We start from the raw sequence: 26,613 nt of genomic DNA, 5'->3' as shown, positions 1-26,613 counted from the left end.
CGGAATATTACGGCTTTTATAACGTTTCATCAATGCGCAAAGCGCATCGCATATACTCTCAACGCTATTCAAATATTATAAAAGGTAAAAGATATAATAAAGAGAAAGAAATCTAAGTAATAAAATGACGTATAATATTTTTTGTAAAATAACATAAATTCACAGCTGGCGAGATAATCACGAACCTATTGTATACTTTCGATGTATTCGAACAGAAAAAATACGCGACTTTGTGATACCTACATAAAAGTGGATCGTAGATACAGTGGGAGCTTTCTAGCAAGCAATACAAGTCGACACAAACGTCATTCTATCTTTCTTTTTTTGGTAATGAGTAACAAAGACAAAACGATACTTGTGTCGATTTGTCCGCTTGCTGGAAAGCTCCCCTTGTGTTGTAACAGTTGATGTATACCTATGCGATGTATTTTATTACGAGACGATCACTTTCTGAATTTTCCGCGGAAAGGATTTATTTTTAAACAATAACACAATATTTTTATTAGACGCGCACCTCAAAAGGGCTTCCGAATTAAAATAATTATTCTTGTAATTGCCGTAAAATAATTTAGTAAAAGCCGTCTTCTTAGAATTGATTCTCTCAAATATAGAAAATATAGAAGTACACATATAAATCTGAAATATAGAAGCATGAGCGAATGAGATTTTTATAACTGTTGCAGTCATAATATATTAACACCACGATTTAATCACGACTAGCTACATTATTGCATATTTCGATCTAAAAGTTACATAAAATATATGAAAAGGAAAGTTTTTTTCGATTAATTACTATGCATATAATAAAATTTACGTTTTATGATGCGTACGAAGACTGCGTTTACTACGTTTGACTCGCGTGCGCGCGCGCGTATACCTGTGGAAAATTCACACGTACGGATACTATGGTCGCGCGGAATTTATTTGACGAAACTGTCGAGAGTTCTCACCAACGCGATATATATATATACCGTATCTGCGCATAATATGACGGTCGCCCGACACTTTCTCCGGCATTCCCGATACCGCTCTCACTGTCCTTTTGTACTCGGTTAAAGTCAATTCGAATATGAGAACGATTTCGATGGATTCGAGACGCGTAGAGAATCAAATTGCCAATACCTGATCACGATACGAAATCACGATGTCGATGTAGCGACGTGACGACGATTGTGCATGACGTTCAACGCATTATGACGGACATCCGGCACCTCGCGGTAACGCTCGCGATAATCTTGTCGTTATCTTCGCGCTTGTGATTCACTTTTTGGACTAATAACTGCGAAAAATCAGCGGAGCAGTTTGAACGCGTTTCAACGGTCGTCTTCTTGGCTTTCGGCACGTCCCGTGAGTCCCGTGACTACGCGACATCTGTCGACGGTGTCGACGTTGCGATTCTCGACTCTCGAGAATCTCGAACTATCGAATGTCGTTGCGCCGACCGCCGACTGCCGGACGGTGGACTGCGCTGCGCGAGAGAGAGAGCGCGAGTGCGATTTACGTCAACGTCACGCAGTTCTGTGAGTGTCGCTTGACAGTGGCGATTTATTTGTAATAATGATAATTTCACGAGGATTGAATTTATTGAAAGTCGCCTATAAAAGAAGCCCAAGTAAATTCGCGGCGACAAATCTGCGCTCCGTTAGGCTTTCTCACGGGTAAATAGAATTATTATGTAACTCTGCGTTATAGGTTATGTTCCAATGTTTCACTATTGTTCAATGCAAATGCATTTCGTCACGCGAAAGCATCTTACACGAAAAGAATATATGCAGCATTATGTGCCTATTATAATTTACTCCGTTATTTTCTTATATTAGTCATGGAATGTATCGCGATTTCCCGTCAGAAGACAAGACGTGGGTGTTCGTAGCTGAAATTTTCGGAGGCATAATGTGGTGGTGGGTATTATGGCATTTCTGGCACGACTTTGGCCACATTGTCGTGAGTATCACGTAATTTTTAATATTTGTCTCGTATATTTCTAATATCTATGATATGTCAGTGCAACAATTTCTTTTTATATTCAGGGAGAGTTCCCATATCCAGATCCATCCCAGTGGACAGACGAGGAATTAGGTATACCTCCGGATGATTATACTGAGCCCGCGACTCGTACGACGTAGATAATTTTAAGACCATATTACATGAAGGTAAAAAAAATATTTATCATTATACCAAGATAAGAATCTGCAAGGTTTTAACATTTACATAGAATAAAAGTGTTACGTTTACAAAATTCAAATACAATTATCTTGTTTCTCATCCATTTTACAACCTTATGTTATATAAATATATTCTCCTAATTTTTGAGATATACATGTCTCAAATATATATAGATTCTCCCATGCTTTACGGTAGAAAAGGAGCGAAATAAGAAGATGTATGTACATTGGTTCCCAAACTTTAATATCATGAATAATATATCTCATTACATATATCACTTTAATATTCTTTTACAAAAGTTTTATTTAAGACATTTTCAACAAAATTATAATGAAAATTAAGAGCTTATATATCCATGCATAACTCGAGTATTAATTTCCTTTTGTGACATTGATGGAGACTGTTTTGATCTCGAGATATTCTTTCAAGCCTTCTTCTCCCCTGAAAAAAATACGAGTTTTATAACACAGAATTTAAATCAGTTCAGTTTAATCAATTATCACTTACAATTCACGTCCTGTGCCAGATTGTTTGAAACCGCCAAATGGTGTTTGGGGTGCGACAGCATCGTAAAAGTTTACCCTGGAAATTATTAAATTAAACATACATAACTGTACATACAGCAAAGTATTATCACATATTTCTTGTATACTTACCAAACGCTACCCGCTTCTACGGCCTGGGCAAATTCCAAAGCTTTATTAATATCTTTGGTAATTACACCAGCAGCAAGACCATAGTTAGTGCGATTCGCACGTTCAATTACTTCATTCATGGTATCAAATTTCAGGATTGTTTGAACCGGACCAAAAATTTCTTCTTTGGCAATCCTCATATCATCGGTTACATTTGAAAAGACTGTAGGTTGTACAAAATAACCGGTGTCACCTTTGCGATTTCCACCGGCTTCCACAACAGCGCCCTGTTGTTTGCCGGAATTGATTAAGCCCAGGACCTTGTCTAACATCTCTTGATCGATCTGCGGGCCTTGATCGGTTTTAGAATCAAATGGATCTCCCACTTTCCTATCGAGCGCCAGCTGTTTAGCATGCTTCACGAATTCGTCGTATATCTTAGAATGTACAAATGTTCGCGATCCCGCGCAACAGTTTTGCCCATGATTCGCAAATATCGCATTGTACGCAATTTTTGCAGCTTCTTTCACTGTAAACATAGACAACGTGATATAAATATAATTGTCCAACAAAGTGTATCGATATACCTAATTATTCCGACAACGTACCGTCAACATCGTCGAAAACAACGAGCGGGCTCTTGCCACCTAATTCAAGGCTGACACGCTTAAGATTACTTTTACCAGCAGCTACCATTATGGCATGTCCGACCTAGAGAAGGAACTTAATTTATATCGATACATACATTTTTATTAATACAATCATATTGTATAAAATATAAATACCTCGGTGGATCCGGTAAAAGCAACTTTACGAATTTCTGGATGTTCAGCAATAGCTGCGCCAGCAGTTGGACCGTAACCTGGAATGACATTTACGACACCGGCTGGAAATCCTGCCTCCTTAGCCAGGGCGGCTGCGTAAAGCGCGGACAAAGGTGTTTGCTCCGCTGGCTTCAAGACCACAGTACATCCAGTAGCCAATGCAGGGCCCCATTTCCAAGCCAACATTACGAACGGATAATTCCAAGGGATGATTTGTCCTACAACGCCGACTGGCTCTTTTCGTGTCAATGTAACGCTAGTGTCGCCTAGTCAGATAATAAATAGAATTACTTATTGTTACTAAATTTATAATTCATATTATATCTATCACAGTGAAAAAGTAATAATTGATACGCGAAATTTAATGAAATATATTAATATGCTGTAATGCTCTCCACATACACTCTCGAATAAGAAGACAGCATACGTGTCTTTTGTGTGCTATCTTTTGACCGGTATGTATGTATGTAACTATCTAACTAATTATCTATACCTAAATAGCAATCCATTTTGAAACAAATACCTGTCGGAATAGTAGTTCCAAGTATCTTATCACACCAGCCTGCATAATAACGAAGAACAGCAATACCAAATCGAATATCCTCAACAGCACTTGCATACGTTTTTCCATTATCAAGAGTATCGAGAGTAGCGATATAATCTAAATCGCGTGTAACGAGATCTGCGAACTATTTTATTGACTTACATTTAATATGCAGTTAGTGTTTGCATTAAGTATAAAAATTTTACATAAATTTTACATAAAATTTTACCTTGTGCATGAGTTGTCCACGGACATATGGATTCATCGTACGCCATTCCGAATTTCTATTAAAGGCCCGTTTAGCAGCTTCCACTGCTTTATCTACATCAGCCTGAAAAGAAATTTATTCTATTAAATTACAGCTAATCAATTTTTAATATTACTAACACGCAACTAATGCGCAAAATTTTTCTATTAGCTTACTGTCATTATTACTTTATAATTCTCTACAATCTTCTATTACATTTAACATTTTTACATGTTTAAAAAAAGAATTTAAACCTTAAAAAGCCTGAAATATTTATTAAATTGTAACCATTTTTATACATATAAAGTTGTGAAATACATTGAAAAAGAAAGAAGAAAAGGAGGATCTGTAAATATCTGTGCATATAATAGACGTATACATGTAGACATCTGTAAATATTATTTCTTGTAGATGTAAAAATGCGAAGTAGATAGCAAAATACAAATAATATGATAAGATAACACTTTGATAATCATCTTGCAGCACAGTTAAAGAAAAGCAAATCACCTGTGTCAAAATCGAAAACCATCTTTAACTCTGTTGTGCATACAGTTGAATCTTTCGAGCTACGCCAATTAAGTCACGTAATTTTTTTATTCAGTTTAATATTTATCTAAGTCTTGAATTCTTCGCCTATATTAATCTTAAATCGATTTAAAGCAAATAATTTTAAATATTATCTATCTTGTAATCAAAGGTTTACAACTGAAATAATAGTATGGAGATTTATATTGGATCCCGATCTATAGTTGTCTGTCAATTTTATTTTCTGTGTTCTTTTCTGTGCAATTCTTATGTTCTACGTGATATAATTGATATGATGTCTTTTACCTTATCTCCTTCGGAGATTTCAGCGATGACTTTACCATTGGTAGGATTTATTGTGGGAAATTTACGACCACTCACAGCATCCACAAATTCATTATCAATGAATAGCTATAAAAAGTATTTGATATTATTAATAATGAAATACAAATAGCTTGCTGATTTAAAAAGTCTTGATAAGTAGTTGAAATACTGATAAAGTCAAATCAAAACGTTCTAGATTTATCCCATTCTTAACTCACTAAAATTATTTAAATTCATGTTTTTGATTATTTTAATTAAAAGTTAATATATTCTTTAAACAACACTTGAAAAGTTTCTTTGTGTAGTTTCTAACTCAAGCATTTTTCTATAAGTAAATCTTTGCGATCAAATATTTGTGATTTAGTTTGAATCTATAATATATTTAATTAAAAAACAATGAGTCGTTGCGCATAAATGAAACAATGCGAGATATTAACTTACTTGGGTATATTTAATTTGGACTTGCTTTGCCATTTTCTTCTCGGTGATGTCTACACTTGACAACAGTCGACCGGTAAGTCCCACGGCTAAGTGCTTGAGCAGCGTTTATAGAGACTACGTCGCTACCATGCAGAGAGATTATTTCCGGCACGTGATAAGATTGCTTATAAATATCAACTCAACGCTAACCGTATCTGTGTCCGTTTCTGTATCTTTTTCAAATCTTTACAATTTACTGAAAAGGAAATTAAAAGAAAAGGTTATATCGATACGTCCTATAATATTAATATTAATGTAATAAACGCAAAATTTGAAATATTAATATAATTAATATTGTTAATATATGCAAATATAACAAACGACATATCACTAGTGCAATGTCTGTGTTGTTTTTATTATTATCTTCTCATGTTTCTACATACTTTATACTTGCAATTAGTTGGAGCCATTTTTTCTAATCCTAAAAAAGATATTTCTTTGTTATTTTACAATTCTTTATATATTGTTCTACAACATGACATAATAATTAAATTGTGTGAATCAATGTATTAAAAATAATGCAATCCACAGTTATTTCTCGGTAGCAGAATACGTATTCTGTTTCCTCCCGAAACTTCGCTAAGTATAGTAGTTCTTGATCTATTTTGGGAATAGTGTGTATATAGTTCTTTTTCAAATTATCTGCTGTTTAGTCATGTAACAGTTGCTGATTTATTAAATCACATTTCTCTAGATATATTCTTTCGAGTTTAATTATATAATTCGACTTTATCAGTTCGAATTTATCAAGAAATTTCTTATCAAATAATGTAAGACTGTCCGACTTGGTAATCTGAGTATTGGCAAACAGATTTTTACATAGGGCATCTTTGCGCGTACCCCAACTTTGATAGGATAACACCGGGTCATCAATATTTTTGCATATAGGTTACATAAAAAAATGCCTACATGAGTAGCATAATAATCTTTTAATAGACATTTAATCGGATGCATTTCGCGTATTATTCCATGTTAAAAGAACATATTGCATAAATGGAGAAATACGTAAACATCTTTATGACGAGATAACTCATTTTAATATTATAGAAAGATGTGTAATATCTTGAACTTAGTCACTTGCATATATTTTAAATTTTTTAATCAATTTTCTTTGACAGGAAGGAAACGGACTAGGTTAAAAACATCACCCCTTCTTTAGAAGAATGATGCGATTCGTTCAGCTGTGCGTATTAAATCGATAAGTCCGGTTTAGCAGGCGTGTTTACGGACGACAGCTTAAATTCACAGAAATTCTACTGCGCTTAAATTGTACAATTCAACTGTATCCTATGTTCGGTATACCCCTTTAAAATATAAATAAAATACGCTACGTATATTAACTACTTCGCTTTTTCGATTATCCTACGAAATGTTGGATATTCCGAACGAACATGATTATTCTGCTGATAGCCCGCATCACATTTCGCAACAACAAACTGAGGTAAGTTCTATCTGTAAGGGGTCACTAATTTACATAAATTATACACATACCGATACACATGACTGACATGACCGTATATAATAATATTATTAATATATGCAGTATAAATTGGCTATTCTTAAAAGAACCAATGTATGTATATATACATATACATATATATAGAAAGCGAATGCTGGACGGCATGTAAAGTTGTGAAAAAAATTATATTTATTCATTATTTTATTACACACGTATGTACACAATCTACTGTTTTCATCTCATATGATAAATTTCGAACTAGAAGACAGAACCGTGCCTTGCGATGGAGCACGAATGTGGCTGCGGGGACAACGTCGAGAAACCTCCGCTTTATTTACCTCAGCCCGAGGATGAATATCCGTCAAAGCCGGAACACACAATGGGACCTCTCGGTCCATGGGCTACGGGCAGAGTAACCTGTTCTCGCGAGGGTGGAATAACGGGTTTGAGACCAGTCGCAGATCAATATTCCATCACTCGCTACGGACCGAACGAATGGCGCGCGCACAATTTGAGTATCTTTCAGCAATCGAACGAGAAAATTCGCGATTCCCAGTACGTGATTCAATATAATCTGCGATTATTAAAAATTGCATTTAGGATTTGATTCGAAGATCCATTAGTGGAGGATTGTATTCCGTAATTTTTCCTAAAAGTTGAGTACTTACTATTTATTATCATAGAGTTACGGCCAGTGCTGCAAAACAATGTGTGGATCAAGCGTATGCGGCAGCCGACAAGGTGCAAACGGAAACGACGGAACATTTGAAGACACGGGCTAATGCGGTGTATCGTTGGAAGGCAGAATTAGAACATATGATCGCTACCATTGCGGAAGAGATGGAATTGTTAGAGGCCGAGCATCGTCGTGTACAGCGGTCTTTATCGATATTGACCATCCCTGTATCGATCGCGAGCGATTTTTTGCAATTACGCTCCTTTCGCTTGGACTCTGATCTCGTTCGCGATAACGTCGAAGAGCAACTCACGAAGGTTGAATCTCCGGATTTAATTCGTCGAAATGCCGTCTCCTCGCGTCTTAATTCGCGTTACGTTTCCAGGAAATAGCGCTTTGTTCCGAGATACGAGATTTGCTAAACAGAACCCGCGAGCAGATCGAGATGCAGATGGTCGAACTGAAGTCCGCGAAAGCGCGGGCGGAGAATGATTGGTCTGACAAAATTCATGCCTACAATCTAGACTCCGTATGTGTGAATTTGTCTAACGATTCCCCGCTTTTATTATGGAAAGCTGGAGCTACGAGATTTCCAGCCGAGTGAGTTTGCATATTTATTTTCTATGTGCTAGGCTGATGAAAGAACGTCACAAATAGAAAAATTTAAACCTCTCGTTTTTTAAATTTAAAATTCAAATTTAAGAAACAGTGCAATGGTAATTAATAGTAACGATTAATAAACGTATCCGTGAAGTTGCTTTATTTTTTGCTGTTTCGAGATAATACAACTTTGCTGCGTTCAGCGTTTAATTTCTGCTGTAATCAGTTTATATAATCGATATTTTTCTCTTTTTTTTTTAGTCAATCAACTCCTACAAGCTACGAACACTTCACGCGAGAAGTATTAACCGCTGGCGAGACTGCTAAACAAAGATCAATAAAATTAAGATCCACTTTGAACGATATATACGCTAAGTCCATTAAAGATCTACGCGATCAAGCGACTCGCGTTGACATTGCACTTGCAGAAAACGTGAAACTCACGCAAGATTGCCTTCAGCAACTAGAAAAGGAATTACTTCGCGTAAGGATCTGTGAACGCAACAATAAACAGGACACGCAAAAGATTATGTGAAATATAACGGAAGAAACATTTTTATTTTTTAGTGCTTGCATGAACTAGCAAGTACGGAAAAGCTGATTGAGGAACTTCGGGATTCAACGAAGGGATTAAACAATGCTATGAAATTAGCACAAACAAGATTAGATAATAGATTGAATCGACGCAATGTTGAAAGTTGTCGAGATATACCTCAATTTGGGTAAGTCCTTGAATAAAGAGGAAATGGTTATCTAACAAAATAGCATTGATAACAAAAAGAGATTATTAACAAAAACATTTTTATTTTATTTAGTCTTGTTGAAGAAGTAAAATCACTTGGCGAACATACTTCCGCTATGTTGGCGGAATTAAAACGCGCTGAGGAATCTCAGGCGGAATTGGTCAAGGCAAGAGGCACTCTTGAACATGAAATAATGGTAAAAAGGAAGACTTTGTACATAGACAAAGAACGAGGCCAACTACTGCGTTCATTCTTCCCTTCTACCACGGACTTGTCTGGATTTTAATAAATTAAATATACGCACAATGTGTAACAAGGAGAATTATTTAAAATTTTATAATGTAAATCGTATCTACGTATATTATACTATATTATATGTTTTAAATGTCCATATAATATGTTTGTTATATTAAATGTATTAGCATTTGTGTATCAAATTCTAATTATAGATTGGAATATTTCATTTATTTTTATGAAAAGATATTTATTGCTCGTCAGGTGTCTTTCAGTAACTACAAGCACTGCACCTCCTCATGCTTTATATGTAGCAATGTTTTCACAGGAAATATTAAATATTATTATCTATATGTTCAGTTGTTTGTTCCATACTTCCATACATTCCCATGTCAAATCGAAGCGTAGTAAAGGATAAAAATTGTCCGATGTTTGCCTCCTTTTCCCTCATCGACCTGACCTAGCTTAACGTGTACATACATACTATAGCAAAATGTATAGGCATGCTGGATCTTTATTGGTTATGTTTTGTCATGTGATATTGTTGCCACTGGTTGCCAATTGCCATTGTAGATAAACAACTTGGAATATGCCCACGATCAGTGGGATAGTGAGACGATCTGACGGGAAATTATCCAATATCATAAATGGCAGAGGCGAAGCGAACGCAACATTCTGTGAGACATAACCCGGTCAATCCGGTGCAAGAAGCAGTGGACATAGCACAGGAGGAGGAAGAAAAGAAACACGTGAATTTGGAAACTCTCGAGGATGATGAGGAGACAGCTCAGCAACCGGTTTATCAAATTCGACCACATCTTCACGAAAAGTACGCACGTCGATTTAGCTTATGTTCACGAATAGTATAGTTTGCGTGACAGAGAATTATAAGATTAATTTATTCTTTAGTAATTAACAGAACTTAGTGAAACTGATGGTATAATTAACATAGTTCATAGCATTTTGTTAGAGTCTAAATTTTTATGCCTTTAACATAGGTTTAAGCCTCTAAGTGCAAAGGAGGTAATACATGATGTGCTGTTTGATCAGCTCGCTACGAAATCATATGATGCCCAGGCAGCTGCTCAATGGACTAAAGATATATCGGATATTATTAAAATAAAAATCAAAGGTAATGCTTATCTTTTTTATATGTGCATGTACAATTTAATTTTATATTAATTATTATACTTGAAGTTCTGTATGAATATTTATTTGACAACTTTTTTGATATATTTACAGACTTACAGTTCAAGAGATACAAATATATTGTTAACGTGGTTTTGGGACAGCAACATGGTGCTGGTGTAAAAATGGGTACAAGATGTATTTGGGATGCAGAAGCTGATACATATGCCTATGATAGTTTTATTAATGTAAGAAAGAGATAAATCTTTTAGTTCGACTTAACTCGTACATTCGTACAATGTCCAGATATCTTATTTTTATGTTCTTTCTGACTTAATTGAATGTTATTTTTCAGGATACTATATTTTGCGTGGCTATAGTATATGCAGTTTATTTTTATTAAAAGAAATTTTTTCTGGAAAATAAATGTATATGTGGACGAAGCGCATGTATGGAAAATTATTGTTTAGAAACGACAGTAAATTTATTAAAATACAACCTATTATTACCATACATTGATACATATGCAACGCAATATGTTATATGTCATGATTTGACAATTTTTACATATAATTACAGATAATATTTATAGCCATATACAATGGTGTATGCATGATAGTTCTTGCAGTGATATTTTCCATTTCACATGGTTCTTTCTTATGTACTAAAATTATTATAGCACCATAATTCACGGTAGTATAGTTAATTAAAATTTATTTATCCTACTTGTTACAATATTTGATTTATTCACTTTATTTTTTTATTTTTAGCAAATCAGTTTTTTAAGAAATAATTTATAGATAATTTAAAGTTTAATGTATGTTGTATATAAAATGACGAAATTTATTTGTTAAGTGTAAGGAATTTTACTGTTTTAAAAAATAAGAATATTTTACAGTTTGATTTAGATAATTAATTGCCAATGCTATAGTGTATAATTTATGTTTTTCGCATGAAAGATATGAATAAAAATACAAAAAAATATTTACGCATTAATAAAATTTTAATTTATTAATAAAATACTTTATTATGTGCTATTAATTAATTTTATTATTTATTTTCTTTAAATATGTAATATTAAAGGTGAAAAATGTACAGAAGGCACTAGATATAACATGTCGTATTATATCTACATTCCATTATAACAAATGTTATACTGCAGTACATTAAAAAATTTTTTAAAATTTTCCACTGAGAAAAATAATACTAGTAATAATAAAAATAAAATAAATAGCTTCCCGAAATATTGCTGCTATATTTCTAAATATGTTAACATAACGCATTAACGATGTTCACTGTCATGTAACAGCACAATTTGTTTTGATTACTCGCTTATTACATAACGTATCATATATATTAAATATTAACACATACGAACTGCTTTTTTTAGTCATATTTTTGTAGTTAAAGTGAAATAGATAATGACTTAAAGCCTGCGTTCGTTTATTCACAGTATTGAGAGTTATTGGGAATAAAGAAACGCAAGCAAAGAGAGAAAGAGAAAGAAACAAGAAAAAGCGTAACGTGCAAGTCAAGTGAACGAACCTTATATTGGCAAGGAAAAATTATGAAATTTATAAAACTCTGCTCTAATTGTAAGACTACACATATTTTTGCATTAACTTCTCTAATTCCTTTTAATTATATTATGATAACAAATGTATATCGCGTGTGTGTATGTCATGTGCTTCATTAATTTGTTAATATAATAATAAGTTACATAATGACGCATGGCAACGCGCAGCATAACGGGAGACAAACTGGGACAACGGCACCTCCTTTGCTACTTTTGCTTTTACTTTTGCTAGAAGCCTCGTACTCGTATTTTCCGCTAGCTTTTTCCCACCCTCCCTGAAAAAAATAATGAATAAGATCAAATAATAAAATATCGCGAATTTAGGATCATATAATACATTAAATATTTGCCACATAAAGTCATATAATGACTTACGCTAGCTTGTGACATGGCTGCGCCGGATTCTTCTTTCTTGGTGAATTCCGCCGAACCAGGAGGATAATAGACTGGCGGCCCAGCAACATTCTTGCTTTTGACTTTTGGTGGTGTATGCGGGACAAAATCAACTTCTTTTTTCTTCGTAGCCGATGATTCCTTTTTGCTCTTACGCTCTTGCCTCTCTATATCGTCCAATACCTCTCGCTGAACAAATGAAATACATACATAGAACTGTTATCATGCAAATAATATAGTATCAATTACTTTACCTCAGAATCAGAGAACGAAGCCATGAGGTCCTCCAGTTTCGTCGGTGGGCCTTCGCCATTGGTAATTGGCTTAGCGGGATACACTTGAGTACCAGTTGGAAACGGTCTCGGCAGGAGAACCTCGTGGTCGTCGGCGTTCTTGTTCGGCGGTACTGTCGTCGTAGTATTCGAGAATTTGTAAATCCTGGTCGGAGTGTCTGGTTTGTCGGGATAACGTCCGCTAGACGGTGATCTACCAGATCTATATTCTTCGAATCGATTAACGGTTCTGGTGTGCGTTTCGCTTACGGCAGGCGGTTGATTTTGATATATACTCGTAGAATAGTCCGGACGATCACCCGGTCCGTGACCATTAGGAAAATTACCGTCGACATGGTAATACTTCTCGCTCACGGTGGTCTTGGTCTCCAAGTTCGTCGGCGGAGCGCTGCGATAATAGGAAGGCTGTGTCGGTTGGCCATGGTGCTCCTCGCGATAGAACTTCGCCTCCTTGTGCATGATTTTCGACTTCTCAGTAACATCGGTCGGCGAATATCTGATCGGCGTACCAGGATGTCCCGGTACATCCGTCACGGTCTGATAGGTGACCATCTTGTCTGTAGTGGTGGTTCCGCTGGTTCTTGGTAGGGTGTACGTGATCGTTTGATCACCGGGCAGCACGACACTCCCTGGCACGTTGCCACCTGGTAGATACGTCTCCGGCGATCCCGGTAGTTCGTAGGTGTACGTCTTGATGGTGGTGGTCACTTTTGTGTTGGGACCGGGTGCCAGATTGATCGGTATCGATGGACTTGACGAGACCGGTACGGTATACTCGATGTATTCTTGCGTGCTTTGAGTCGGTCGTGGTTCAGTTTGATAATCTTAGGAAAAATCGTTCGTTTACTTGGAATGTCAAAATTTAGAAAATAGTTGTAATTTTATATAAATTACGTACTGGTTTCGTGAACGAACTTGACATCTCTCTGAGTTCCTGGTAAAGGGGAAGTTTGTTTCGAACGAGACGAGCTGTCACCATAGACCTAATAAATATAATTACATTAATGCTCATTGTCCGTTTTATTTAATATTACTTAAAAACATCGACGAATCGATGTTTGAAAATATTCGTAATGGTATAATTTTGTACTCACCAATTCTCTATTGACAACTGATTTTTTAATAATTGGTTCTGGACTTTGATATGAATATGGACTCGCTGAACTTTTAGTCTCCTCATAAGTTCTTTCATGGATGTCGTCCCTATAAATATTGATTTTTTTTTACATTTGTACTGCATACTACACATTTTTTACATTTATACTACATATTAATTTATTTTACATTTATATTTCGAAATTTTGGTAGTTATAAAAATAAGTAGTTAAGTACAGTACTGTAGCGGTTACTTAACTACTAAAATAGTAGACGAATCATTTGCATCGTCTGCAATAAATTTCTTTCACGTAAATTACATGCAATTGAGAAATGTATAAGTTTATTTCTATTTTAAAATATATGTTACTTGACCGAGTCGCTTGGCATCCATTCAGAAAACAAAGGTATTTTGGATCTTACGAGAAGCAGAATTGTGTACTTACATCAAGGGCGCGCCAGTGAGAGGCTGTTTGCTTTCTGATATGACCCATGAATCTGGAACAATAAATCAACGAGTACGTTATCATTGTGATTGTCAAAACCGCGATAATAAGTTTAAAATAACAGAGTAATCAAAATTCGTAAATTAATGTCAATTTATAAAGTGCACGAAATAATAAAGTGCCAATAAGTTGCAGTGATTTACATTGTTGTTTTGATCTTATGAGAGTCATAACGTTAACTACTCCAATAGTAGATTTTATTGGCTGGTACGAATATCTTTGGTCGCAACGGATATTCTCACCAACAGTCGTCCTTGTCCTTCCAGTATGTAACTTGAGTCTATCCTCTACTAGCTCTACACCTCCCCCGCGATCTTTCTCTCTTACCTTTCGTTCTTTCTTTCGGGAGAGCAGCGGAGACACGAAGAAATCGGGTCAGTCTTCTGCCATAAGCGGTCCTAATATGGCTACGCTTGTGTGTTATGCATGACCGCAAAGAACATGAGCTACGACCGTGCCGTCTCTGCCAAATACAGAGATACAGGGAAGACCTTCTTGCTCCCAACATTCTTCTTTCCAGCGGAGATGAATAAAGTTTCGAGAAGGTCTCCCACCTCTTCGATTTTCATAATATTCAACGAAGATGCTCAAAAATTTACGCAAACGAATGTATTTGAAAAGATTTTTGGCGCGAATAAAATTTAATGATGGAGAAACGTAGGTAATATTTGTATTTTGCACGAAAAGTACGAGGTGATGGATGATCGCTTCGCTTATGTAATGAGGCGAAAATATGTTTGTATAAAAATACCTAATTTCTGAGATACCCTCCAATTTAAACAATTTAAACATTCGCCCATTATTTCAACATCGCTTTTATCAAAGTTTTTATTTGTGTTAAGAATTCTTCCACACGTGTATATTTGGGAATATCTTTACTAAAAATTTTATGAAAATACGAGACGCGACTTTTCAGAACTTCAGTCCCTGTTTGCTTTCTTTCGAAAGCAACGATAACTGAAATATGAGCGCGACATGATATCGCGCTTATATTTCGCGATTATAATATTCTTCGCGCCGTGTAGGAGCTAGAATCGCGCTGAAGATGCGAATAACGCTCAAATTCGATCCACCCGATTTTTTCATTATCAATTAACCGTAAACCAGCAAGGCCGTTGCGCGCCTTAAAAGGCATGACACGAGCAACCGGCTCCCCTACCTTCCTTGATCGTTTCACGTTCGCGAGCTATTCACCGCGACTCCGCGGTGTTACTTGTCTCGGATAATTCAAGGAATCCGATAAGAATCCGCTTTGCTACAGCAACAGTACGCTAAACTCTACGGGATGCTCTATAGCTACGTACAGCACAATACTCAGCAATATTACATAATTATATTTTATTTGTTAAATTACTCTCGTCGTGTGTATAATTTAATTAAAAAACGTGGATTTTCCTCACCTGGTTTCCCGTCCAAATCCTTGTTGTAGTGGTACGACACTTGCTTGTAGGCTACCGTTTTAGTTTGACCGGGTTGGACCTGAAAGCGCAAGAAGATGAACGTCACGAATGCAGAATCTCGCATCTGTGTGCATAGGCATTCAGGTCATCCGTTTTTATAGCAACGATCCGATCGTAACAAATTAGTGCGAGTAATGCGTGGGCAGCGTCAGCGCCGGACTCTCCTTATAAGACTCTGATTACGACTGTCCCACGTGTAAAACGTATGGGCGGATCGGTAACAACATCTGAATTCCGCGGAGCAACTCACGGTCGAGGATTGTTTCAACTGCAAAATGCAGCTGTGCAGTGGAGTCACTAGAATATTACGTATATAGAATAAATTCGATTTATTTCGATCTTAAATAAATTATAATTATCTATTTTTTATCTGAATATATGCACGCGCATCGTGAGCTACTTTGCGTATGATCTTTAATACATGACTTTAGCACATGATTTCACGAACTGCAAGAATATGCAAATAAGACATATGGAAATTTTAAAGATTATTTCGTTACATTCTATACCGTTTCAGATGATGATAGACAGTGTCGCTTAAAGATCTTGAAGCCCATTAGTTTGAACATGTATCCGGCTGGTGTGCAAGGAGTGTAAGAGCAAACCAATTTATTTTCATTGAACGTCGGATTACAAGCCATACGACTAGCGAACGCTGCAATTACCTACCTCGGGGCCCCCGTTACACGCAAGACTGATTCTGTGCCTCGCCGTGATGCGTCTAATGTTCAGTATATCGCGTAAAATGGTAATATTATTACTACAATTACGTAGCTGTCTCGAACATCATTACCGAGCAGAACGTTTTAACGCATTTCTCCATTTTCTCTCTTATCTGGTCAGAAGACTAGGGCCAAAATCATGAGAACGTACGAGGAATGTTTCGTTATTCGCAAGTATTTTAGAAAGTGAAGAGTCACGCCACATCGTGCATTTAAATCGTAAAAGATACCGTCGTGTATATATCAGAAAATTAATAGGAAAAAAGAGGACAGATTTTAATTTTTATATTAATTATAAAAAGAAAAATCTAAAAATATTAACATTTTGCCGTTTAATTTTTCTCTATTATTCTCCTCCTCATTTATTAAAGCATTCTTTGAAACTTTGCGTGAAGGCTAAAGGTCAATGGATAAATACGAAAGCGAGGGAGTGGCGTAATTACGGTCATCGAGCGATCATAATTTGGCTTCAAATTAGACAGCTGAGCGGGCGACTATTACAATGCAATTACACGACCGACAATCTATTTTTGCTCAATACCAGATCGATTCTAGGGGACATGGCGATTTCAAATATAAAAGTGATCTAGCTTATTCCTCACGGCGTCTAATGTAGCGAGAGGCAGGATTGAACATTCGCTAGATGCACTGGCATTTGCAACCCGGGGGCAAATGCATGAACGATGCAATCTGCGTGGCGTATAATTGGAGCCGCAGCGTCCAGCGGGACGCATAAAGCTCGGCGAACGTTAACGTGGAAGTGATTTCATACACTTTGCGTCTAACAATCTATTGCGCCTGATTTATATAGTACGGCGGGTGTTGTAGATCCGCTGTTAATAATAATGTCGTTGATTAATGTTGCTGATAAATGAACACGCGGTACGATTTACTGATGCTAATCGATTTTCTATTGATCTACGTTTTACCGCAATGAATAATATTAATTCTTATATTTATTTCTTGGAATAAAAATATTTTATTTATTTACGAATTTGAAATAGCTAAACTGTATGCAGATTGGCAACAAATATCTAATTTTATGTTTTTGTTCGAGATATAAAAAATACATAAATAAATCTTTAAATTGATTAAATTGATTAAAATTAAATATTTTAATTTCTTTCTGACTCGAGAATCTTGAGAATAGTTCGTGTTGTCGAATTCGTGCTTTTGGCTCGGTTATTACAAATATCAAGAATTTTTATGTGCTGTTAAGTAGCTTCACTCAATTAACATCAGATGATCGAAATAGTCGTTTTCTGTTCAACAGCACATCCAGCGAGCTCGGCAAGGGCGCATGAGCATGGCGGCATGCGAAACTAGTTTCTTGCATGCATTAATCACGCAACGCATTCGTTTTTTTGTTTAAGAACCAGGACCGTCGACGTCGAAGTGATTTCATCCGATGCGTGATTATCGTTCTTTCCTGTGTTCCTAGATTTTATCCCTGGGCTATTATCCATTCTTCACCCCAGCAATAATAAGGAAACTATAATTCACACTTTAGATTTGGTTTTTATGTTTCTTTTTATATGATCTTTAATTAATTGTAAATGTGTATTTATTTATTTGCGAAGTAGAGTAATGTGATATTAAATGATACTAAATGACAAGAATAAAAAACCTTGTAAAACTATAAAACTTTTTAAAAAAGAGACTTATTCGTGCAATAAGATTTCTCTCTAGAACTGTATAAGTCCAGAATTGTTTTCAAATTATAATGGGCCTTGATATTATACTTTCCAATGTATCGAATAAACAGTATCGAATTCTTACGATATTCTAATAACGCGTGTGTCATTTCAGTTTAAGAACTCACATCTTGCAGCTCCGCGTCCAGATGTTCCAAGCCCGGGATACCGCTTGTCGTTCCAGTTGGACCGGTACTAACGAATTTTTCAGTGGTAGTCACTCTCGAACGAGACGGAGACATGGGTCTGGAAAATAATTTTAAATCCGAATATTTATTATAATGTATTTTTACATTTGAAAGGACACTAATTGCGTAAGTGATGCACCCCATTACGGATTATCGTATAACTTTGTTGTTCTCTCACCTGCCCTCCGAGATCACTCTGGTAGGGTTGGCAGCTACCCTATACTCGACTTGGGGCAAGAGTGTTCTGTCTCGGCTAGGAGTAGCACTTCTCGAGACACTCGTCTGCAGATCCTCGAGAAGTGCGTCTGAAAGAGCCGAATAAATCAATTTAACACGTTATCGGTGTTTTAACGAAAAATGGAGGTGAGAAAATGAGTCCGAGTATCTAAACGATTACGATCGACCTTAATTAAAATGTTAAAATCACATCTAACATTAGTCTTTTATATCACTTTAGATACAATTTTAAACGCATTACATAAATTTTGTTTCAAGAGTATCACTATCAATCAGCAGTGGAGAGGAGAACTCAAGATAATTACATCATCAAAAGTTTGATAAATTGTTCGCGTCGCCCGCGTAACTAATTTAGTCCCTAAAATTTGCTATGAAAACATTGTGAGTAAAATGATCGCGGACTCGTTCGACAGAAAAAGAGAGGAGCGGAAATGAACAACGGATGGATAGAGTTACACCTCTGGTGGCACATTTAAAGGTTTACCCAAGTTGTTTTCGAGGCTGCTGGCCGTGGCTGCTCCGTCTCTGTAGCCAGATATAGGACCGCCATGACTCACAATCTTTCTGCTGGTGTGCGTCGACGTTCGCTCCCTCACGGCTGCTGACATTGTGTTCCTCTTAAGCCCTGCCTCACGAAATCTATAACGGATAACGAGGAAGACGTTGATTGGCGTCTCAATTAATTTTATTGTAACCTATCATTAATCTGTCTCATTATGAATATTTAGGTATAACAAGATCTCTGGAACATGTCGAGTAACTGGAACGACGCGCCGCGCCGGCAGCATGGATTGGATAAGATATTTCTTGCAGCAACGCGCTACTTATAGAAGTGTGAAGTTATAAATAGAATTGATATTAGAGGATTCGGATCTCTGTAGAGAGCTATGGACTTTCGCAGAAACTTTCGCACCACTCGAAGCCGGTTTACAAGACTCGCGCAACAACCGTGACCAGGCCGGCCAGTTTTAGGCCCGAGTGGGTGTAGGTTCCTGATTTCCGTCGCGCCTGCACGATTTTTACCTTAGTCGTAAAAGCAGGTTTCTCAACGTACCGTTGGCGATTTGACAAAATTTTTTCGAGAAAAATATACATAAACTTAAATTTTATTTTACATTTCACATACATTACGAAATGTTCGCGTTATGAAAGCGACATTAAAGCGATAATATTCTGTGAAAACTGATCCGTTCAAAATATATGAGACCAGATAAAGGGATGAGATCAGTTTCTAAGAACTAAATCGGCGGAAATGGTCTCATACTTATTCCAGTGGAGGCACCAATGCGAATGAGGCCAGGGGGCCAAGGAGGCCTTCCAAGAATCGGCAGCTAAAGAGGTACGCATTCATATATGATCTCCTCCAAAACCTCGAAACGCACAGTGTTAGTCGGGACCGTTTCTGGAATGCGTATTCTAGCGACTATTGCGCAAGTAATTCTGGTAATCAATCGTAATACAAGAAGAAAGAAAAAGTTGCGATCCAAATTTGGTAATAGCAGGCGCCTCTTATATTGGAGGCGAGTTTGGGCGAATTGGTCCAAGGTCAGTTAAATGCAGATCAAGGTCAATTACAGTATTGTGCATGCCTTCGCGAGTCGAATATCGCCTTGATTGTGATATACGAGTTCTTAATGACACTGCACTCGTATTATCAAGATTACCATTAAAGACAGTTTACTCCCAGGAAAGACAGACGTATCAACAATAATGACAACATATAAACTATTTCGAGTATTAACAAAGTGGATGCATTATTAATATATGTATATGTGTATATATCTACATATATATATACATATAAAACTTATACACATTAACATCGTAATGATTAGTGTACAAAAGATTATATTTTTGTTATATATTTTGTAATTTTGGTGATTTGTTATAATATATCACTGTTAGTGATATGTGTGACATAATGTTTATAAATAATACGCGTAATTACAGTAGATAAATTTGTGAAAGAATTCAAGAGCAAAAAAGACGATAACGAGACCATTCATACTCGGATTTTATCGCACAATTTCGTTTTCAGACGGCGTTATAAGTTGACTTCAAAGCACACCGCGTCATTCCCGTTTAATATAGAGCACACGTAACTACTTGATCAGCTCGAATAAGCAGTATCGGTTGCAGTGGCGTAATTAAAATGTGACGGAGTTGCTCGATAGAAAAAGAAATCGTATGATAAAGTTAATTTATCGTGATAATAATGGCTGTACCATGTTTACAAAATATACGTGAAGGGCGGATAATACTCCATAGAATGATAAAATAAATGCAGTTTTTAAACAATACAATCAGAATCCTAAATTGGAATTCTAAATGCTTTTTGTGTGATCGTACATTTGTCAACCGCAACGTTACGCCACTGATAACGGACGATGTAACTGCTTTAAGCAGACAGTTAGCCGGTCATCGTCAGTGACATTGTATCGTGCCCTCCAAGGCTATCGTGTCAATCGAAACGACGATGACTGCGATTCGTTTAATTCCAAGAAGGCTACCTAACTCTGCTCGAGTTAGCGCTTAAGATCCGATAGATATAGAGCTTTCATCCCACCATTCGCGATGTTTTATTTGCCCGTCTTTTTAATTGTGAATCTAATTTGCACGCACGCAAATGTATTCTTGGCCATCGGGTGGTGGAGTAATAATTTCAGCTTGCAAAATGCACCTGCGCGTTACTGATCGCGATTCTTGCGCAATCACTTTCATCTCGTTTAAATATAAAGAGCTTGCGTGCAGTGAGAGGAGAAACATAAAAAAATCACATACACTACCTTTATATCGCTGTTAACCCACAATGCGATCTATCAAAAAATTTGATATGCTTCTTTTTATTGACAGAAATGCGATATTCTTCCTTATAAATCATGTTAATATAAAATCCAAAGATTGAAAGATTAAATGTTATCGCTTTCGTTAACGTGCGTATTTTATAACGTATAACAAATATCGCAGTAATTTTAATTCTCTTCTGTATTACGTCGAGCTACTTCGTCGGATTATAAACAAACATGATTTCCAAAATCAGTGCGATATAATTCAATTGATCAAGCAAGAAGAGAAACTAAAATAAATTATGAAATAGAGCTAATAAGTATAAAAGCTGTAGAAAGATTTATCTTGCTGGCCAATTCGACGAAATTAGATTGATTGTGCTGGCATCGATATAAGAAGTATTTTAAAGCGTGTTACGAGCGAGAACAAATCCGTGACTCATATGCTCTATTTCACGGCGAGAGCTTTTCACAGATGTATACAATTTGTAAATAAAACAAATCATGGAAGGTTACGAGATCATATGTATTTTCGTCTCAAAGAGGCGAAATTCGATTGTAAAATAGCGAAATACTTTCGAACGAAGTGATTTACATATTTGCAACAGTCAAGATTATCAAAATTCAAAATTTAACGTGCGATTATGTATCAATATGTTAACAATATTTTATTTTAAAGAATGATTTCTCCATTCCTGCAGAATAAATAAGAATCACTCGGAGAAGAAAGGAACTAGAGTACAAAGAAGTGCATTACTATTCTAAACACTATAAGAGATCGTGTTGCAACTGCGTGATTATGTTACGTCGTTACTACTGCTGGTATATTGATACGTCGCAACGTTTCTGTAATGCTGCGGTACGAACGCTACTCACTACTGTCCTACGTATTACATCCAAATATATCTTACATAACGATATCTGATGTCTGGTACTATTAATTGCGGCATCACACCGATTATATAGTGTCGATTTTATTGAACGTGGAATGGTGAAAATATATAAACGATACAGAATTACAACTGTGTCAACGGGAGAAAGTCCCCTGTGTTTGCATTCACAACACAATTGCGCAAACGACTATAAACACGAATATCACAAACCTCATATAGAATAAGTTTCTCCTATTAGATATTCATTGAATTTTGGAAATATTTATAAAATGTTTTTCGCTAATATTTGTGGCGAGAACATTTATGAAATATTTATGAAATCGATATTAATAAAAATATTATATGAAGGTACAGTATTCTCTCGGATACTTCTATGATTAAAACGATTTTCCCACATAATTCCCAAAAATTCTATAGTTACGATACTTTTCATGGGTGCTGTCAAATTTAAGATTATTCCATGAAGAGTTAATTTTTTATTTTAATAATTAATTTTACAATTTTTGTCATGCTAAAAAGTTTCTTTTCATCTTACAGTACTCGATATTGAAACTATTGATTTAAATTCTTACACCGTATTATGTAGACTCGGTAATTCGAATGTAATTGAAACGTGATGTTACTGCTGATTACGTGCGTGAATGATTATTAAGTTCACGATTCAAAGAGAAGTTCTCGCGTGTCTGAAGTCTTGGTATTTTGTACAAGTATAATCATTCATGAAAAAGAAAGAGTACAAAAGTTTCAAGTTTGTCTTGGCAAGTCTGATTAATGCAACACGTAAACATATGAGTTTAGATAATATCGAATTTTCTTGTCAACTATATGGAGGTTGACAGAAATAATAAAGTCATGATTATATAGTTCGCTAAATACAATATAATTTTTTTAAATTTTAAACCAACCTAAAAAACGAGGTATAAGATGTAATTACTCAAATTACTGATTATGTCTTTTTTTAAAAATACTATCTTTTTCAGCAATTTGTCGGGATATCAATAAATTACATTGGTCAACGTTACGCGTGTACACGTGTATGAAAGATAAGAAAAAAATATATAATCCAATCTCATACAAATTTAAAGATGACATTTGACATCACGTGGGTGGCAACGGTCCAGCCAACTGGCGCCCGGAATCTCATCTCATCTCATCTCTCTTTCTCATCTCCTTCTTCGTCCGCCGCCATTCCCCGTTCTTTGTTTAACCAGTTTAAATATAACCTATCCACCTTTATGCCGTTATTTACACCCCGACTAACAGATTTTCTGTCGGCGCATTTTACGTGAATAGTACATTTTTAATGGCATTTTGACGATTGCTTGTTAATGCTGTTTCGCAAACGTGCACAAACGAACCGTGAATTTTGGCGTCTGCATAGTGCCAAGATGAAATTGCACGTGATTGCCATTAACTGTTTTCAGCAGCTACGTATGATTTAACCAGCTCCGTAATGATTTAAACGTATAAAAACATAAGAGTATATCATTTCATATTTTAATTGAATAATTTCCTACGGAAATTTTATCTCAACGGAGTTCCGACTTTAAACCAAATTTTGCAGTATTATAAAATTAAAATGTCTAAAATTTATTGTTTTGCTAAGATCGTAAAAAAACGTGACAAAAAATATACGGTTGTATTTTTGGCGCGTCAACCCAACGGTAAGAAGCTTTATGAGCTATGAGCCAATATGTTTTTGGCTTTACGCCTATTTTTATATCTATACTTTCGTCCCCATTTTTTCCTCATTTCAGTTGTACATACAAATCTGTCTCATTTATTTTTTTACAAGTCAATTTCGTGTAAAAATATGCCGCCTGCCAAACAGCGCAGCCGATAGAGATAAATCAGAAAAACAGTAGATTGAAAACAAGAAACAATTTCAAGAGTTACGATTTTGTTTTATCTCAACAATTCGCTCTTGTCGGTTTTCCTTAATTAAACATCACGTTAATGAAGATAAGATAATTTACAACTGTGTTAAAATATATATTGCACTGTGTCAAAGAATTCCCATTTATTCTTGAATGTTATTCTTATGTATAATTCATCGCTTACGAAGCTCTTAATGAACGTTGTAGCATTCGTAGTGACGCATGAATTATGCATATTGGTATTTATTCTGAGTGGTCTTTAAAACGCACCTAACATGGCTGAGAGATCCGCGGAGACGGAAAGTGGGATTTGACCTTCCGTCTATCTCCAATCATCTGCTCACCGTATTACGTATGCTTGAAGAGACAAGTTCCAGTCGATTGCGGATATGTAATTAGTGTCAAAAACTGCTCCATATGAAATTGTCGCGTGATTTGAAAATTTAAATTTTATGGAAAACTCTTATAAAATAAAATCGGATTTCCTTATACGTCCTATTAAAATAATATGCTTATTTTGCAAAATTATATTTTAACTTTAATGAAATAATAAAATATTTTATGTACAATTCACAATAAATATGTGGAAACTTAAAGTGTATGTAAAAAATTTGTATGTTATAATTTTTAAATTTGACGCAGAAATAATTTTTAATATAAGTTTCCGCCACATAGTTACACACACATTGCATTTAACATTCATAGATAAACGTAGAATTACCTTCAATCATCTTCACTTCTAATATAAAATTAGAGTTATAAAATTACTTAATTTTAATTAATTTTAAAAATGACATGTACCACATATGAAAATTTAATAAAAGTTTTGTAGAACATGTAACACAGTTTCAGAAAGAAATCGTTTTTTACTAACTAAGTATTCTAAGAGCGTTATAACAAGTCAGAATGAAAATTTTCAAACGATCATCGAGTTGAAGGGAACTTTTTTAACCTGGCAACATCAGGAATCATGGCGTGTTAACCAATGACATGTGCGGCATAATGACGGTCGCTGTTTGCAGTCATTCAAAGGCACTGAGGCATTTTCAGTGACGGAAGATTAATTGCTACATGGGACCGATAGCGCGGCGGGTAGTGCACTAATAGTAATTCAATACAAACAGAAACATAATTGCAAAGGCACTTCTATGCTAAGATAATTAATGTTAATTGACGATTCTGACGCCGCTAATTTGCCGGCTGGCAATTAGTAAATTATATTTAATTTATTTACACCATGCATTATCCTTTATTTGTTCACGTTCAGATTGTTTAAATAATTTTTATTATTAATTTAAATGCTTTTCTACAGATTTTAATTTTTTACGATATTTAATTTAAAACAAGGCATCTGTATGGCCATCTGTGTGCTATCAATTTAAAAATGTTTAAAAATTTATTATACATTTACATAAATTTTCGTGCAATTCGACAAATACTTTTAACACAGAATCGATATATTTACAAAATACCTATCCGTAATACATTAAATAAATGAAATATATTAAATACATTAAATACATCAAATGTAATACATTAAATAAAACTAAACGAATTTAGATCATATTTCTAATCAGAGAAGTCTGAAGAGATGTTATAAAATGTGGCCATTCTTACCTCGCGAGAAAAGGGTAATCCAAAATTTGCACACCGGTTAGATCACTTTTTTCCTCCGTCTCGTTTTCTTCCCGGCGACTTTGCTCACGCGTCGAATCCAACCGATCAATCCTGACCGAGCGAGCGGTTCACAAGACACCAGATTGACCGTCCGTCCAGGACTGGTTACATACACTTGCTGCGCTACTCGCCAGAATCCGTTGTGGGTAGACAGGACCAGGGCGTGCGCATGCGCGATGGATCGCGAATTGTTAGGTGTCCCCGACCCGTGGAAACCTTCAATCGTCGTACTTCAAGATCGAGAGATCATCGATATTACGAAACCTGACGTCTAATGGATTCAAGATCAGATCAACAATTATTTGTATTGCAATAAAAATTTTAATAGGATTTGTCTTCAAAATATTGCTTAATAATATTGCAATAATTACAATAATTCTTATAAAATTAATTTAAACAATATTTTTTCGTAATTTTTATAACTCTCTAAATATAACTATATCAATAAAATATCACTTAAGCAATCATTTACTTAATTACATTGAGATTTGTTTGAAAAATCAAATATATTTAGATTTGTTGAAACATAAACTTATTTCTTAAACAAATTTCAATTTGATATCATTTTTGCATAAAATTTTGTGCGAGATTATAATGTTACTTCAAAAGACTTTTCTTTTAGATCTGTTGG

At 35.5% G+C, this 26,613-nt stretch overlaps 4 protein-coding genes across 4 annotated transcripts; 2 read left to right on the top strand and 2 right to left on the bottom strand.

Moving 5' to 3' along the window:
• The first annotated feature begins 1,457 nt into the window (after nucleotides 1-1,457).
• On the top strand, nucleotides 1,458-3,716 carry LOC112466442 (NADH dehydrogenase [ubiquinone] 1 beta subcomplex subunit 2, mitochondrial-like). Its single transcript, XM_025034531.1, has 4 exons — nucleotides 1,458-1,658; nucleotides 1,821-1,944; nucleotides 2,031-2,153; nucleotides 3,634-3,716. Exons 1-3 carry the CDS (start codon nucleotides 1,558-1,560, stop codon nucleotides 2,124-2,126), a joined length of 321 nt encoding a protein of 106 aa, XP_024890299.1. The 5' UTR covers nucleotides 1,458-1,557; the 3' UTR covers nucleotides 2,127-2,153; nucleotides 3,634-3,716.
• Nucleotides 2,389-6,143, bottom strand: LOC112466441 (retinal dehydrogenase 1). Its single transcript, XM_025034530.1, has 10 exons — nucleotides 6,129-6,143; nucleotides 5,707-5,941; nucleotides 5,248-5,352; nucleotides 4,399-4,500; nucleotides 4,149-4,314; nucleotides 3,587-3,891; nucleotides 3,410-3,512; nucleotides 2,823-3,330; nucleotides 2,674-2,748; nucleotides 2,389-2,607 (listed from the first exon to the last, which is right to left on the bottom strand). The coding sequence occupies exons 2-10, from the start codon at nucleotides 5,737-5,739 to the stop codon at nucleotides 2,538-2,540; spliced, it is 1,467 nt and encodes a 488-aa protein (XP_024890298.1). The 5' UTR covers nucleotides 5,740-5,941; nucleotides 6,129-6,143; the 3' UTR covers nucleotides 2,389-2,537.
• A 60-nt stretch (nucleotides 6,144-6,203) lies between these two features.
• On the top strand, nucleotides 6,204-11,310 carry LOC112466443 (tektin-4). The gene is made up of 11 exons (XM_025034532.1): nucleotides 6,204-7,186; nucleotides 7,467-7,759; nucleotides 7,888-8,197; nucleotides 8,266-8,480; nucleotides 8,742-8,964; nucleotides 9,048-9,202; nucleotides 9,296-9,396; nucleotides 10,112-10,286; nucleotides 10,456-10,589; nucleotides 10,700-10,833; nucleotides 10,941-11,310. The coding sequence occupies exons 1-11, from the start codon at nucleotides 7,115-7,117 to the stop codon at nucleotides 10,986-10,988; spliced, it is 1,860 nt and encodes a 619-aa protein (XP_024890300.1). The 5' UTR covers nucleotides 6,204-7,114; the 3' UTR covers nucleotides 10,989-11,310.
• A 949-nt stretch (nucleotides 11,311-12,259) lies between these two features.
• Nucleotides 12,260-26,101, bottom strand: LOC112466445 (proteoglycan 4). The gene is made up of 11 exons (XM_025034537.1): nucleotides 25,923-26,101; nucleotides 19,234-19,388; nucleotides 18,691-18,817; nucleotides 18,453-18,570; nucleotides 15,849-15,927; nucleotides 14,389-14,440; nucleotides 13,942-14,050; nucleotides 13,746-13,830; nucleotides 12,809-13,671; nucleotides 12,537-12,743; nucleotides 12,260-12,436 (listed from the first exon to the last, which is right to left on the bottom strand). The coding sequence occupies exons 2-11, from the start codon at nucleotides 19,355-19,357 to the stop codon at nucleotides 12,302-12,304; spliced, it is 1,899 nt and encodes a 632-aa protein (XP_024890305.1). The 5' UTR covers nucleotides 19,358-19,388; nucleotides 25,923-26,101; the 3' UTR covers nucleotides 12,260-12,301.
• Between the last annotated feature and the right edge of the window lie 512 nt (nucleotides 26,102-26,613).

Source organism: Temnothorax curvispinosus, unplaced genomic scaffold (genome assembly GCF_003070985.1).
Source record: "Temnothorax curvispinosus isolate PA1 unplaced genomic scaffold, ASM307098v1 QBEX01016195.1, whole genome shotgun sequence".
NCBI lineage: Eukaryota > Metazoa > Arthropoda > Insecta > Hymenoptera > Formicidae > Temnothorax > Temnothorax curvispinosus.
Note: the sequence above shows the minus strand (reverse complement) of the source record. Positions and strands in the feature narration are given on the sequence as shown.